Here is a 17,051-nt window from a genome sequence, read left to right as displayed (position 1 = left end):
TAAATAGTTGTAATTACAGTATAAGTACTATGTAAACAGTTATCAGTACATGGCAAATTCAAGGTTTGCTTTCTGGAACTTTCTGGAACTTTTTTTCTAATAGTTTTGATCCACAGTTGGTTAATCCACAGATGCAGAAACCATGGATACAGAGGCCCAACTCTACTCCCACAGCCCACTTCAGGCTGCTGGGTGGAATGGCTCTCATAAAACAGTGTGAGCCAGCTCCAGCACATCACTTAGCTAACTCCAGCACAAAATACTAGCATTAGCCAATACATTAAAATTTAAAGTCTATAATAAGATGTTTATCTATTAACATATATAACAAGCACTACTTTCATGTCATATATTTGCCACATAAAGTATATCTCAGTAGCAGATCATTTTCTAGCTCTTTATGCTTAAAACTAGAAAAAGATAAATAATAAACTCTTAGAATGCCATAGTATAAAATATGACAAATTTAAAAGCCCCTATAAACCATTCTATGAAAAATAAGTAGCTTGTTTAATCAGTACAAGCTAAGGATTGAGTTCAAAACAGTTAGGTTTGGGTAACAGGGGTTTGGATCTTGCCTACCAATAACTGGGCAGCATTCCTGTTTTAGAACAGTGGTCCACAAACTTTCTGACTGTGCATCTCTAGTGGTAAAAGTGTTTTAAGACACTCCTTAATATATATCAATTAATTTATAAATTATGTACATGTACAACTGTATCATAAAATGTACACCAAACTGACTTTTAAAAGGATGAGATAAAAAATAAGTAGTTAATTCCATTAAGACATTGTCTTAATGACCTTTGGCTACTCTGTTTCTAATAGTTTGGTTTCTGAACAACAGTGCCTCATCACGGGCATCTTAGCATACACATATTCTACTTTGGATTGTGTTCTCGTACAGCATAAATTCAGAAGCAATGAATCTGAGGAGCAAGGATTTTGTAAACAATAAATTGAAGCAGGGGATTGGAGCAGGGCTGGGATTTTTTAAGAAAAAGTCAATGAGATTGGTTACGAAGATCAGAATGCATTTAGAAAATTCTTAGACTTATTATATTAGTTTCCTGTGAACGTAGTAAATAAGCTATCTGCTTCCAAAATACAATGGTGGAATAAGCATAGGTAACAGCTATAAGCACTCCCATGCCAAAAGGGAGAAAATGGAAGGAAGAAAGTGATCACAGTCCTATGCAATTTCAAAATCCAGCAGGGCAAATCCCATTAGGTTTCAAGACCCAGGAATAATCTTCTGTGGCCTGAGGCTCCATCCTCTGAGTTTACAGCTCTAATCTCTGCATTCATGGCTCTGGCTTTTGCACCTGTGACTCCAGCCTATGGGTCTGGCCTCAGGTTTCTAGGCCCGCAGCTCCCACCTTAAAGCCATTCTTCCTTTTCCCTGAACGGTAGCACATATCAACGGCTAAAAATTTTATCAGTCTGTTTCTACCTGTAGAATTTTGGGAGTCTGACTTCTTTTATTTCATCTTGTCTCTGTCCCTTTCAGTCCAACCTGGCAGTGTTTCTGCCGATACAACACTTTCAAAAATCTTTTGGGTTTCCTATGCATGACACAGGGGATCCATGCCATCAGTCAAGATGGTCCTTCACAGATCTTTCCCGGATAATCTCATCTCTATTCCAGGCTTCTGCTATGATAGCTGAATGGATCCATGAATCACACGCCTAATCTCTTTTAACACTAGCAAAAGTTGTCCAGCCACACCCTTAACTTTCTCTCCACAGCAGGCGTTTCCTAAGAATGACTCTCCTAACTTTATCATCTTTTGCAATCTGGATAGGCTGAGAATTTCCCAAATCATCAAGTCTTGGTTTCTTTGTTTAGCAGTTATTCCCTCAATTCAACTCTTTCCTCTCACACTTCACTGTAAGAAGCAAGAGGAAACCAGCTCAGACCACCAACACTTTGCTTCTGAAACTCAACTAAATATCCAAGTTCGATCCTTACAGATTATGCTTTCCACACAACTGCAGCCATATAACTAAATCACCTTTCTTCCAGTTTCCAGTATCATGTTCTTCAATTCCTCTAAGACCTCACCAGCACCTCTAACATTCATATTTTTACCAACATTCTGTTTATTACAATATATGTATTCTCTAAGACCATACAGGCTTTTTCCACTATACAAAAGTATTTGGTAATAAATATATAAAAACATATATATATATATGCATACCCAAAATATCATAATGGATCCCAATGATCTCACCTGACAAACTGTTAATCATTCATTCATTCACATAATATTTGCTGTCTAATATGTGATAGGTGTTTAGGATATAAGAGCAATCAAAAAAGACAAAATCCCTATACTTCACCTCTTGTATTCTTTGAAGCACGGAGGAAAGCCAAAGGGAGAGAAAAATAAACATAATGAATAAGTAAATTATAAAATATGATAAATGCTGTGGGAGAAATAGAGGGAAGTGTTGCAATTTTAAGCAGGGTAGTCCTCATGGAGAAGGTAAGCTTTGAGAAAATCCTTTGAGCAAAGTAGGTAAGGGAGTTGGCCACCTGAGGAAGAAGATTCTAGGCAGAGAGAGAAGTTAGTTTTAAACCAGACAACACCTGGCTTGCTCAAGGACAGAGTGCAGTGAGCAAGGGAGAGAACAGTAAGAGCTGAAGTCAGAGGAAATTAGGTGTGGGAGAGACACAGACCTTGGAGGGTCTCACACGCCATCTGGGGAGTCACTGCAAGGCTGTGAACACAGGAGAATCACAATTTGATTTCAGTTTTACAGTCCCAAGAAATGTTTCATGGAAGACGTTTCAAAGCACATACTCGAAATGAGAAAAATTTCCAGTGAATAACACTAATGCTTTATTTATAACTTATTATCGATCAAAGCTCCTTTGTTCTATTTCTAAACTACCTCATTCAAGCTTTAAGGGGTACATTCCAAGGTAAACATCCTGAAATCTACTGGTTCACTCAAACATAAACTTCATCATTCGTACTGCTTCTCAACCTTCATTTTTAATCCATTCTAATGAGTTTATTTTCACATGAAGACTTCCCCGCCTTGCTTATTATGGCCACTAAATCCTAAGGCTTTCCTTATTGAATTGCAGGAATAGTAACTGTATTTCTCTATTTCATTTTCAGGTGCATCAGGGATATATTTGTGACTTATGATTGGGTCAGTGTCTTTAGAGAACACCTAACGACTAGATTCTCTTAAATGGGTGCAAAAGGTAGTCTGCATCGTACAAGCATAGAATGGGTTATTTCCTCTAATCTTTTTCTTATTTTTATATGTAATGGGTTGGCCAAAAGGTTTGTTGAGTTTCTTCCGCAGATGGCTCTAGTAGCACTTAATTGTCTTTAACTTCATTCGAAACAATTTTGTTACATTGTATGTGACAGCTGTCACATCAGCGTGCAGTTAAAAAGACATCAAAACTAGTGAATTTTTGTGTAGCCATTTTAACACTGAAGGTGGAAGAAAAAAAGCAACGTTTTTGGCATATTATGCTTTATTATTTCAAGAAAGGTAAAACGCAACTGAAACACACAAAAAAGATTTGTGCAGTATATGGAGAAGGTGCTGTGACTGACTGAACATGTCAAAAGTGGACCGTGAAGTTTCATGCTGGAGATTTCTCACTGCATGATGCTCCACGGTTGGGCAGACCAGTTGAAGTTGATAGAGACCAAATCGAAATATTAACTGAGAACAATCAACATTATACCATGCCGCAGATAGCTGACATACTCAAAATATCCAAATCAAGTGCTGAAAATCATTTGCACCAGCTTGGTTATGTTAATTGCTTTGGTGTTTGGGTTCCACATAAGTTAAGCGAAAACAACCTTTTTGACCGTATTTCCGCATGCAATTCTCTACTAAACGTAATGAAAACGTTCCATTTTTAAATTGTGACGGGCGATGAAGAGTGGATACTGTACAATAATGTGGAACGGAAGAGGTCATGGGGCAAGTGAAATAAACCACCACCAACCACACCACAGGCCAGTCTTCATCCAAAGAGACTGATTCTGTGTATATGGTGGGATTGGAAGGGAGTCCTCTATTATGAGCTCCTTCCAGAAAACCAGAAGATTAATTCCAAGAAGTACTGCTCCCAATTAGACCAACTGAAAGCAGCACTCGATGAAGTGTCCAGAATTAATCAACAGAAAATGCATAATCTTCCATCAGGATAACGCAAGACCACATGTTTCTTTGATGACCAGGCAAAAACTGTTACAGCTTGCCTGGGAAGTTCTGATTCATCTGCCGTATTCACCAGACATTGCACCTTCGAATTTCCATTTACTTCGATCTTTACAAAATTCTTTTAATGGAAAAAAAATTCAATTCCCTGTAAGACTGTAAAAGGCACCTGGAACAGTTCTTTGCTCAAAAACATAAAAAGTTTTGGGAAGATGGAATTATGAAGTTGCCTGAAAAATGGCAGAAGGTAGTGGAACAAAAGGGTGAATACATTGTTCAATAAAGTTCTTGGTAAAAATGAAAAAAGTGTCTTTTTTTTTTTACTTAAAAACTGAAGGCACTTTTTGGCCAACCTAATAGTTAAACTCAACTCTCACTTTTAAAGCAACTAATAGGGCTTTATGATAACGTATTGACTGTTACCATAAGCTTGACATTTTACTACCAGAAACTATGAATAATTTGAAATCTGGGTGAAAATTAATGAAAATGCCAAGAGCCTACAATTGATTCCAGAGAATTCTGTTCCTATGTAGTTCTTGCTCCATAAATACACACTCTTCCCACAGTTCTACAATAATCCAAGAGTTTTTGTTTGGTTTTATTTTCTAAGAGGAGGAACCCACAGAAAAAGGAATCAATATTTATTTTAAAAGCTACATTTAAGAGAGCAGACTTCTTGAAAAACTTAGGTTTCCTGGTTTTCTTCCCATTATCCTTTTATTTATGTTTGTCTGTTTCCTCCACACTTAGAGATCCCAAAATGTTTTTTAAAATAAATTGGTAAGATCTAAGGATAAAAGGCCAAGTCTCAGTACAGTCTATACCAACTCACTAGGACATCTTCGGCCATTCATCAGCTTCTGGTTTCCAACAGCCTTTTACCAACTGCTCAAACTTCATGATAATGCTACCACCTGCACCTAAAATGAGCAAGATAAAACAAGAATACTTAACCAAATTTTCTTGAGAAAATATATGAAATAAAGCCATAATTCTATCTTTTGACTTAAAATTCCAAGAGGATTTCCAAAATATGATTCTTGGGAGGGAGAAAAAAGTTGCCTTGTACATTTATGATACAGAGACAATTATAATTTTTTCATGGCAACTGTCTATTGTACTACAATTAAGGTTAAAATTGGGGCCTCGGACAGAGATGTGGCTAGAGGTTTGTTTCTGACCTGAAAAAATAAATTCCTCTGCTTTATCATTTCCTTTTCTGATTTTAGTTTTAGGTGCAGTACACTATAACAATAGACTGAGAAATTTATTCAGTTCCAACATAACAATAAAGGTAGGTAATGAAGACTGAACATGAACCCATAATCAATCACATTTACTATTTCAGGTTATACAGGATGAAAAAAGCGAGGAAAAAAAAAACAGAGCAAAGTTTTTTTAATTACACGTGCCACATAATTTCTTATGTAAACTTGTTTTATTTATGGCGGTGGCTACACCTTAATTAACTACAAATCCCTCTGGCTATGGCTGCTAATCAAACCAATAATAAATATTCTCTTTTTAAGACAATCAGGCTCAAAAGAATGGCTGATGACTAGTACTAGTGAATAGTGCCAGTTCTGAATTAACTTTACCAGCCAACAGAAACAAGGCTTCCATCTTCCAAAAAAGACTGTTATTAAAGTATGTGGTCCCCATTAATTTAATTAGAGAATTGTTCAGTAGTTGTAGTACACCAATAACAGAATATTTATGAACACATATTGTTAATATTACCTCGGACCCATCCAATAGCTATCATGACCATCCAGCCATTTTTGTAATAGAGATTAGCATGGGTGACTCCATCTACTATTTTCCAAGTCCTGGTCACTTCCTTCATTCCCTCAGCGAGGAGTTGAACAGGTAGGAATGAATATCCCCGGGAAACAAGGTCACAGGGGCAAAAAAATATAACATACCTGAAATTAAAATTTAAATATTTTAATACATGAGTAGAATCCAAAGAACAAAAATAAAAATCCAGAATATCAGAAATAACAATTTGATAAAACACAACAAACGGAATTATCCATATAAACATGGAATTTGACTGCAAGAAGACCACAGACTGGGTGGAGTCAAAAAAAAAAATTTTTTTTTTTGGCTACTCCGTGCAGCATGTGGGATCTTAGCTCTCTGACCAGGGATCAAACCCGTGCCCCCTGCAGTGGAAGCACAGAATCTTAACCACTAGACCACCAGGGAAGTCCCAAAGTCAATTTTTAAAAATCACGTGAAGCACATAAAATAATCTGCCAAAAAGTCATAATCAAAGGGAAAATAAATTTTGTACTTCTGAGTACTCTATAAATGCAAAAAGTATTCACTGAGTTCCTAATTTGTGACTACACTAGTCTACAAGCTAAGTGCTGAATCCACCAACAAAATTAAGCAAGTGTATAATCACTTCTGGTTTGGGGCTTCTCTAGGTAGAGTGCCTTTGTCTTTGGAAAAGGAATTAGAAAAGGGACCTTAGTAGCTGAGCAAGGGACACCATTTCAACCCCACTTACATCTTCACCTGTACCCCTTTGTGCATAAACTGCAACCTATACAGAGAAAGGTCACTGTTCTCAAGGAGACAGATTCACTCGTGTTAAGGAAAAACTTATTTTCATACGGCTAAAAGAATATGAAGCTTGTTCTTCAATTTAGTTGAGTAAGTTTAAGTTTTAACCAATTAAATTGTGATGTTAGTTTAAGAATAATTCACTCCTCCTCAGGTGAATTATTATCATTATTATTATTTATTTATTTATTTTTTTTGCGGTACGTGGGCCTCTCACTGTTGTGGCCTCTCCCGTTGCGGAGCACAGGCTCCGGACACGCAGGCCCAGCGGCCATGGCTCACGGGCCCAGCCGCTCCGCGGCATGTGGGATCCTCCCGGACTGGGGCACGAACCCTCGTCCCCTGCATCGGCAGGCGGACTCTCAACCACTGCGCCACCAGGGAAGCCCAGGTGAATTATTTTTTGAAGCCTCATTTGTTCTAAACACCAGTTCAACAATTTAACAGTAGTGTTGATTGGAAAACACAGCACTTTTTCCCCCCATTCCTAAAATACTCTCTGGCAGACAATTTTGTGCTTAAAGCAGAACATTTATCTTGATACAGAATACACTGCAAGAAAGAAGTACTCTATCTCTTCTAAAAGAAGTTGTTAACCTTATTGTAATTCATGGCTCATAGAGTCCGAATTCCTAAAAGTATTCATGGAATATGAAATCCTGTTTGCCAAAACACTGCTTCAGAGACCCAATATAAGATGAAATGGTTTGTTCAGCCTGAAGCACCCTCTCTTCTTCAACTCCACTTACCAATTCCTTCCTACTCTTCAAGATGTCATTTAAATACTACCATATACATTGACTTTGAGAGTTTTGTTTTATTTAATATTCCCAGTTCAGACTAAATTCTGATGGTTCTGTACAACTAAAACAATTGGTTCCTATACTTCAACATAGCTCTTTAGACATTTTTCTTTATAATATATAAAGGCTATAATACTCAAATTATAACAGTCCTTAGATGGCAGGAATCATTCATCTTGTTACCCCCTGAAACTCAGCATAATAAAAAGTAGCCCTGGACTTCCCTGGTGGCACAGTGGTTAAGAATCCGCCTGCCAATGCAGGGGACACGGGTTCGAGCCCTGGTCCGGGAAGATCCCACATGCCACGGAGAAACTAAGCCCATGTGCCACAACTACTGAGCCTGCACTCTAGAGCCCCTGAGCCACAACTACGGAGCCCACATGCCGCAACTACTGAAGCCTGCGGGCCTAGAGGCTGTGCTCTGCAACAAGAGAAGCCACCACAATGAGAAGCCCACGCACCACAATGAAGAGTAGCCACTGCTCGCCACAACTAGAGAAAGCCCGTGCACAGCAATGAAGACCCAATGCAGCCAAAAATAAATAAATAAATAAATAAATTTATTAACAAAAAAACAGTAGGCCTGAGTTAAATCATTTATTAACAGTTAAAAAATTAGCATGAGGCAACACACAAAATATATCAAATCAAAGAATCATTTGATAATTAAAGAGTTTGAGACAAAGGAATAAATTATCGAAAAGTAGTAAAAAGCTTTTCAAAAATGACTGGTATTACATAAAATCTTTAATGTTCATATAACGTTTTGAAAGCCTCTATACAAATCTCTCTTTAAATACAGAACAAATTTCCAGGAAGTTGGCTAGGTGCCAGGGGAAAACAAAAGTTACACCTAAGCAATTTTTAAATGTATTTTTAAATTAAAAAAAAAAAGTTTTGGTATCCACTCTAGATTAGATTAAGACAGGGAGATTTGGTTTCACTTTAGCAGTAATGAATACTCAAAATACTCAAACAAAAAAACAGCAAAACAAAAATAATACAAACAACCTCATTTTCATTCTCTACACCAAGACTATCTTCAACATGAGTTAAAAGGCTACACTATTACAAGAGCAATCTTGGACTTTTTTTTTTTTTTTGGCTGTGTCACGGGGCATGTGGGATCTTATTTCTCCAACTAGGGATAAAACCCGTGCCCCCTGCAGTGGAAGCACAGAGTCTTAACCACTGGACCGCCAGGGAAGTCCCAATCTTGGACTTTTTATATTCAACTATGTGACATTATGGCGTATGGTCTAAAATTTGTAATTATTGCTATTTCTAATAAATAAGTCTGTATTGCATCAATCAGATACAGTAAGTCCCCTACATCTGAACCTTCAAGTTGTGAACTTTCAAAGATGTGAACGTGCGTTCCCATGTCCAATCACATGTTAGTTCACGTGTCTGGCATACACTGTCACACACATATGTCCTCTACAAGTGGCTGTGTTCTGTGTACTTTACTGCACAGCACTGTATAGAGTACAGTAGTACAGTATCTTTATTTCAAGCCCAGGATATCCGGGAGCAAGCATTAAAAGCAGCAGTGATGTGGCTGGTACTGCTAAGGAGAGCCAAGCGATAAGGACGGAAACAAAAGTAAAATAATTGAGTGGAGTGAGGCGAAAAGATGGCAGATGTCGCTCGTTCTTATAAAACGAATCGTTCAACCATCGGCACGATTCTAAAGAACAAGGACAAGATCATGTATCACGAAGTCTGCTATGCCGATGACGGCAACAATAATATTGAAGAAGCGTGGAAAAGTGATGGAGGAGATGGAGAAACTTCTCAGTGTGTGGATGCAGGATCAGCATCAGCGTCGAGTCCTGCTCAGCTTAATGCTGATTCAAGAGAAAGCTAAAAGCCTTTATGAAGACTTGAAGAAGAAACATGGCAAAGAATCAGAGGGCACACCTTTTAATGCCAGCCATGGCTGGTTTCATCAGTTTAAGGCAGAGCCAACCTTCACAACGTAAAAGTTAAGTGGCGAGGCAGCAAGTGCAGATATAGTAGCTGCCCGAGAATTTCCTGAAACACTTCAAGAAATTATTGATGAAGGTGCATATTTACCCAAGCAGGTTTTTAATGTGGATGAGACAGGATTGTACTGGAAGAGGATGCCAGACTGAAGTTACATCAGTAAGGAGGAAAAGGTGATGTCAGGCTATAAAGCGGCAAAGAATAGGCTAACTCTGTTGTTTGGTGGCAATGCTTCTGGAGATATGGAGCTGAAGCCTCTCTTAGTTTATCATTCAGAGAACCCAAGAACCCTTAAACACATAGCCAAGGGCTCTCTTCCTGTTGTGTGGAAGAGTAATAACCCCAAGCCTGAGTTACATAGGCCATTTTCCAGGACTGGTTTTTCTAGCACCTTATACCAGAGGTAGAGAAATATTGCTTGGCAAAGGACATCCCATTCAACATTCTTTTGCTACTCCGGGCCACCCCTCATTCATAGATGACTTTCATCCCAACCTCAAAGTAGTGCATCTGTCACCAAATACTATGTTGCTCATCCAACCTGTGGACCAGGGAGTTATACCAACTTTCAAGAAATATTATTTACATCACACTTTTCATCAGGCAGTAAAGGCGAGTGACGGATCAGGAACAACCTTGCAGCAATTTTGGAAGGACTATAACATCTGCAAGGTCATAAAAAATACGGACTTTGCTTGGCGTGAGGTTATGGCCATCACCATGACTGGGGTTTGGAAGAAGCTTTGCCCACAGTTTGTTCACGATTTTCGTGGATTTGAGAAGGTGGATGAGGAGCCCAAAGAGGTCTTCAGCAACTTAGTGACCCTCAGCAAGTAGCTGGCGCTAGATCTGCAAGAGGATGACTTCATTGAATTCCTTGTTATGCAACACGAGGAGCTTACTAATGAAGACCTGATGGAACTGGAGGCCCAGAGAAAGGACGAAGAGACAAGAGGAAGAAGAAGTAACTGAAGGACTGAAGAGATTCATGACGCAGGAAATAGCAAGGGGATTTTCTTTATTTGAGGAGGCACTGTTAGTTTTTGAGGCACAGGACCCGAATATAGAACGGTAAACAAAGGTTGCAGCAGCCATTCAGAATGCGATCCAGGGCTACAGAGTCATCTACAATGAGAAAAAAAAAGAGCTACTACCCAGACATCACTGGATCGTTTTTTCAAGAGGGTAGATAGAATTAAATCCAGCAAGGAACCAGGACCTGTGGCATCCACGTCAGGCCTGAGTGAAATTGCAGCTTGCCCTCCGTCTCCTGTTGCTGACGATCCTTCAACTCTGCCATCTCCCACCTCCTCTCCCTCCTCCAGTCAGTAACTCTTCTTGCCTGTTCACGTGACGCCAGCCCGTGTGCCAGCTGTTGTACTGTACTACTGTACTTTTCAAGGTACCGTACTGTAAGATTTTAAATGTTTTCTCTATTTTTGTGTTTGTTTTTTATGTATTATTTGTGGAAAAGTAGTATACACCTATTACAGTACAGTACTACATAGCCAATTGTTAGTTAGGTACCTAGGCTAACTTTGTTGGACTTACCAACAAGTTGCACTTAAGAACGAGCTCTCAGAACTGAACTCGTTTGTATGTAGGGGACTTACTGTATTTCTAAAGTGTACCTATAATACGCTCATATTTTAAACAGAAAACAGTTCTTGTTTCAATTGTTAAATAGCCACAGGGCAAGAGAACAACTGTTTATTGTGCTCAGTAGACTTACAAGTAAGCAGATCAGACCAGTGGTGCCCTAAATAGCCATTCCTGCTCTATAACACAAGTCACCTTTTTCAAATTCCTTCAATGAGTCACTCAACACTCATTAAGAAATCATCATGTCCCTCCTTCTGTAAAGATAATTTCACCTTTAACTAAAATTGTAACATCTATGGAACTTTTAACTTGTAAAGTGCTTAAAGAAAACATATCAGAAATGAAGGACTAGAACATATCAGACATGAAATGGAACGAGAAGGCAATTTACTTCTCATACATTTTTAAGTCTAAGTGACTTAATCTAAGTGATTAACATAGAGAAAAAAATGACAAAGCAGAGCGCTAAATAACAGAAGTTAGTCTAAAACAGGATACAGGAATTCAGCTTGGTGATTTGACAGGGACTGCGCAGTCCCAGCTCTGCCCCTTCCTCCTGCCGTTTTCTTGTAAACAAGGTACCCTCGGGAAGCTCTGTGGGAAGCTTGCTTTAGGGTCTTGGTGCTCCGGCCAAGTGTCAGGCCTAAGCCTCTTAGGTGGGAGAGCCAAGTACAGGACACTGGACCACCAGACACCTCCCAGGCCCACGTAATAACAATCGGCAAAGGCTCTCCAAGAGATCTCCATCTCAACGCAAAGACCTGGCTCCACTCAAAGATCAGCAGCTCCAGGGCTGGACACCCCATGCCAAACAACTAGCAAGACAGGAACACATCCCCACCCATTAGCACAGTGGCTGCCTAAAATCATAATAAGTTCACAGACACCCCAAAACACAATACCGGATGTGGTCTTGCACACAAGAAAGACAAAATCCAGCCTCAACCATCAGAACACAGGCACCAGTCCCCTCCACCAGGAAGCCTACACAACCCACTAAACCAACCTTACCCACTGGAGGCAGACACCAAAAACAAGGGCAACTACAAACCCAGAGCCTGCTAAACGGAGACCCCAAAAACAGTAAGTTAAGCAAAATGAGAAGACAGAGAAATACTCAGCAGATGAAGGAGCAAAGTAAAAACCAACCAGACCAAACAAATGAAGATGACATAGGCAGTCTACCTGAAAAAGAATTCAGAATAATGATAGTAAAGATGATCCAAAATCTTGGAAACAGAATGGAAAAAATACAAGAAACGTTTAACAAGGACCGAGAAGAACTAAAGAGCAAAAAAAAAAAAAAAAAAACAATGATGAACAACACAATAAATGAAATTAAAAATTCTCTGGAACGAATCAATAGCAGAATAACTGAGGCAGAAGAACGGATAAGTGACCTGGAAGATAAAATAGTGGAAATAACTACCACAGAGCAGAATAAAGAAAAAAGAATGAAAAGAATTGAGGACATTCTCAGAGACCTCTGGGACAACATTAAATGTACCAACATTCGAATCATAGGGCTCGCAAAAGAAGAAGAGAAAAAGAAAGGGTCTGAGAAAATATTTGAGGAGATTATAGTTGAAAACTTCCCTGATATGGGAAAGGAAATAGTTAATCAAGTCCAGGAAGCACAGACAGTCCCATACAGGATAAATCCAAGGAGAAACACGCCAAGACACATATTAATCAAACTATCAAAAATTAAATACAAAGAAAAAATATTAAAAGCAGCAAGGGAAAAGCAACAAATAACATACAAGGGAATCCCCATAAGGTTAACAGCTGATCTTTTAGCAGAACCTCTGCAAGCCAGAAGGGAGTGGCAGGACATATTTAAAGTGATGAAAGGGAAAAATCTACAACCAACATTACTCTACCAGGCAAGGATCTCATTCAGATTCAATGGAGAAATTAAAACCTTTACAGACAAGCAAAAACTAACAGAATTAAGTACCACCAAACCAGCTTTACAACAAATGCTAAAGGAACTTCTCTAGGCAGAAAACACAAGAGACAGAAAAGACCGACAATAACAAACCCAAAACAATTAAGAAAATAGTAATAGGAACACACATAGATAATTACCTTAAATGTACATGGATTAAATGCTCCAAACAAAAGACACAGACTGGCTGAATGGATACAAAAACAAGACCCATATACATGCTGTCCACAAAAGACCCACTCCAGACCTAGGGACACAAACAGACTGAGAGTGAGAGGATGGAAAAAGATATTCCATGCAAATGGAAATCAAAAGAATGCTGGAGTAACAATACTCATATCAGATAAAATAGACTTTAAAATAAAGACTATTGAAACAGACAAAGAAGGACACTACATAACGATCAAGAGATCAACCCAAGAAGAAGATATAACAATTGTAAATGTGTATGCACTCAGAATAGGAGCATCTCAATACATAAGGCAAATGCTAACAGCCACAAAAGGGGAAATCGACAGTAGCACAATCATAGTAGGAGACTTTAACACCCCCCGTTCAACAGTGGACAGATCATCCAAAATGAAAATAAATAAGGAAATGCAAGCTTTAAATGACACATTAAACAAGGTGGACTTAACTGATATTTAAAGGACGTTCCATCCAAAAACAACAGAATACGCTTTCTTCTCAAGTGCTCATGGAACATTCTCCAGGATAGATCATATCTTGAGTCACAAATCAAGCCTTGGCAAACTCAAGAAAATTTAAATCGTATCAAGTATCTTTTCTGACCACAGTGGTATGAGACTAGATATCAATTACAGGAAAAATCCTGTAAAAAAATATAAACACATGGAGGCTAAACAATGCACTACTAAATAACCAAGAGATCACTGAAGAAATCAGAGGAAATCAAAAAATACCTTGAAACAAATGACAATGAAAATACGACGACCCAAAACCTATGGGATGTAGCAAAAGCAGTTCTAAGAGGGAAGCTTATAGCAATACAATCCTACCTCAAGAAGCAAGAAATACCTCAAATAAACAACCTAACCTTACACCTCCTAGAGAAATGGAAAGAAAAACAAAAATAAACAAATGGGACCTAATGAAACTTAAAAGCAATTAGAGAAAGAAGAACAACAAAAAAACAAAGTTAGCAGAAGGAAATAAATCGCAAAACTGAGATCAGAAATAAATGAAAAAGAAATGAAGGACATAAGAGCAAAGATCAGTAAAACTAAAAGCTGGTTCTTTGAGAAGATAAAATTGATAAACCATCAGCCAGACTCTTCAAGAAAAAAGGGAAAAGACTCAAATCAACACAATTACAAATGAAAAAGGAGAAGTAACAACTGACACTGCAGAAATACAAAGGACCATGAGACATTACTACAAGTAACTGTATGCCAATAAAATGGACAACCTGGAAGAAATGGACAAACTCTTGGAAAAGCACAACCTTCCGAGACTGAACCAGGAAGACAAAGAAAATATAAACAGACCAGTCACAAATACTGAAATTGAAACTGTGATTAAAAATCTTCCAACAAACAAAAGCCCAGGACCAGATGGCTTCACAGGCAAATTCTATCAAACATTTAGAGAAGAGCTAACACCTATCCTTCTCAAACTCTTCCAAAATACTGCAGATGGAGGAACACTCCCAAACTCATTCTACAAGGCCACCATCACCCTGATACCAAAACCAGACAAAGATGTCACAAAAAAAGAAAACTACAGGCCAATATCACTGATGAACATAGATGTAAAAATCCTCAACAAAAAACTAGCAATCAGAATCCAACAGCACATTAAAAGGATCATACACCATGATCAAGTGGGGTTAATCCAGGGAATGCAGGGATTCTTCAATATATGAAAATCAATCAACATGATACACCATATTAACAAACTGAAGGAGAAAAACCATATGATCATCTCAACAGATGCAGAGAAAGCTTTCAAGAAAATTCAACACCGATTTATGATAAAAACCCTCCAGAAAGTAGGCATAGAGGGAACTTACCTCAACATAATAAAGGCTATATATATGACAAACCTACAGCCAACATTGTTCTCAATGGTGAAAAACTGAAACCATTTCCACTAAGATCAGGAACAAGACAAGGTTGCCCACTCTCACCACTCTTATTCAACACAGTTTTGGAAGTTTTAGCCACAGCAATCCTAGAAGAAAAAGAAATAAAAGGAATCCAAATTGGAAAAGAAGAAGTACAACTGTCACTGTTTGCAGATGACATGATACTATACATACAGAATCATAATGATGCCACCAGAAAACTACTAGAGCTAATCAATGAATTTGGTAAAGTAGCAGGATACAAAATTAATGCACAGAAATCTCTTGCATTCCTGTACACTAATGACAAGAAATCTGAAAGAGAAATTAAGGAAACACTCCCATTTACCGCTGCAATAAAAAGAATAAAATACCTAAGAATAAACCTACCTAAGGAGACAAAAAAACCTGCAGAAAACTATAAGACACTGATGAAAGAAGCAGATGGAGAGACATACCATGTTCTTGGAATGGAAGAATCAACATTGTGAAAATGACTGTACTACACAAAGCAATCTACAGATTCAATGCAATCCCTATCAAACTACCAATGGCATTTTTTACAGAATTAGAACAAAAAACTTCACAATTTGTATGGAAACACAAAAGACCCTGAATAGCCAAAGCAATGTTGAGAAAGAAAAATGGAGCTGGAGGAATCAGGCTCCTTGACTTCAGGCTATACTACAAACCTACAGTACCTTCAGTAATGGTACTGGCAGAAAAACAAAAATATAGATCAATGGAACAGGATAGAAAGCCCAGAGCTAAACCCACGCACATATGGTCACCTTATCTTTGATAAAGGAGGCAAGAATATACAATGGAAAAAAGACAGCCTCTTCAATAAGTGGTGCTGGGAAAACTGGACAGCTACATGTAAAAGAATGAAATTAGAACACTCCCTAACACCACACACAAAAATAAACTCAAAATGGATTAAAGACCTAAATGTAAGGCCAGACACTATCAAACTCTTAGAGGAAAACATAGGCAGAACACTCTATGACATAAATCACAGCAAGATCCTTTTTTGGCCCACCTCCTAGAGAAATGGAAATAAAAACAAAAATAAACAAATGCGATCTAATGAAACTTCAAAGCTTTTGCACAGCAAAGGAAAACATAAACAAGATGAAAAGACAACCCTCAGAATGGGAAAAAATATTTGCAAACGAAGCAACTGAAAAAGGATTAATCTCCAAAATATATAAGCAGCTCATGCATCTCAGTATCAAAAAAACAAGCAACCCAACCCAAAAATGGGCAGAAGACCTAAACAGACATTTCTCCAAAGAAGATATACAGATTGCCAACAAACACATGAAAGAATGCTCAACATCACTAATCATTAGAGAAATGCAAATCAAAACTACAATGAGATATCATCTCACACCAGTCAGAATGGCCATCATCAAGAAATCTAGAAACAATAAATGCTGGAGAGGGTGTGGAGAAAAGGGAACCCTCTTTCACTGTTGGTGAGAATGTCACTTGATACAGCCACTATGGAGAACAGTATGCAGGTTCCTTAAGAAACTAAAAATAGAACAACCATACAAACCAACAATCCTACTACTGGGCATATATCTTGACAAAACCATAATTCAAAGAGACACGTACCACAACGTTCACTGCAGCACTTTTTACAACAGCCAGGACGTGGAAGCAATCTAAGTGCCCATCAACAGACAGATGGATAAAGAAGATGTGGCAATATACAAATGGAATATTACTCAGCCATAAAAAGAAACGAAATTGAGGTATTTGTAGTGAGGTGGATGGACCCAGAGTCTGTCATACAGAAGGAAGTAAGTCAGAAGGAGAAAAACAA

The 17,051-nt window shown here is 38.2% G+C and overlaps 1 protein-coding gene across 1 annotated transcript in view; it reads right to left on the bottom strand.

Annotated features, from left to right (window-relative positions):
• LOC309800844 (trimeric intracellular cation channel type B-like) overlaps window positions 1-17,051 on the bottom strand; it is an 85,226-nt gene that overhangs the window by 39,185 nt on the left and 28,990 nt on the right. The window contains exons 3-4 of the mRNA XM_082615165.1: window positions 5,950-6,134; window positions 5,042-5,129 (exon numbers count right to left, since the gene is read on the bottom strand). Of these exons, the coding sequence (XP_082471291.1) occupies window positions 5,042-5,129; window positions 5,950-6,134 (273 nt within the window). The remainder of the gene's footprint in view (window positions 1-5,041; window positions 5,130-5,949; window positions 6,135-17,051) is intronic.

This window comes from Mesoplodon mirus (assembly GCF_964341445.2).
Source record: "Mesoplodon mirus genome assembly, chromosome: 1".
NCBI classification, from domain to species: domain Eukaryota; kingdom Metazoa; phylum Chordata; class Mammalia; order Artiodactyla; family Ziphiidae; genus Mesoplodon; species Mesoplodon mirus.
Note: the sequence above shows the minus strand (reverse complement) of the source record. Positions and strands in the feature narration are given on the sequence as shown.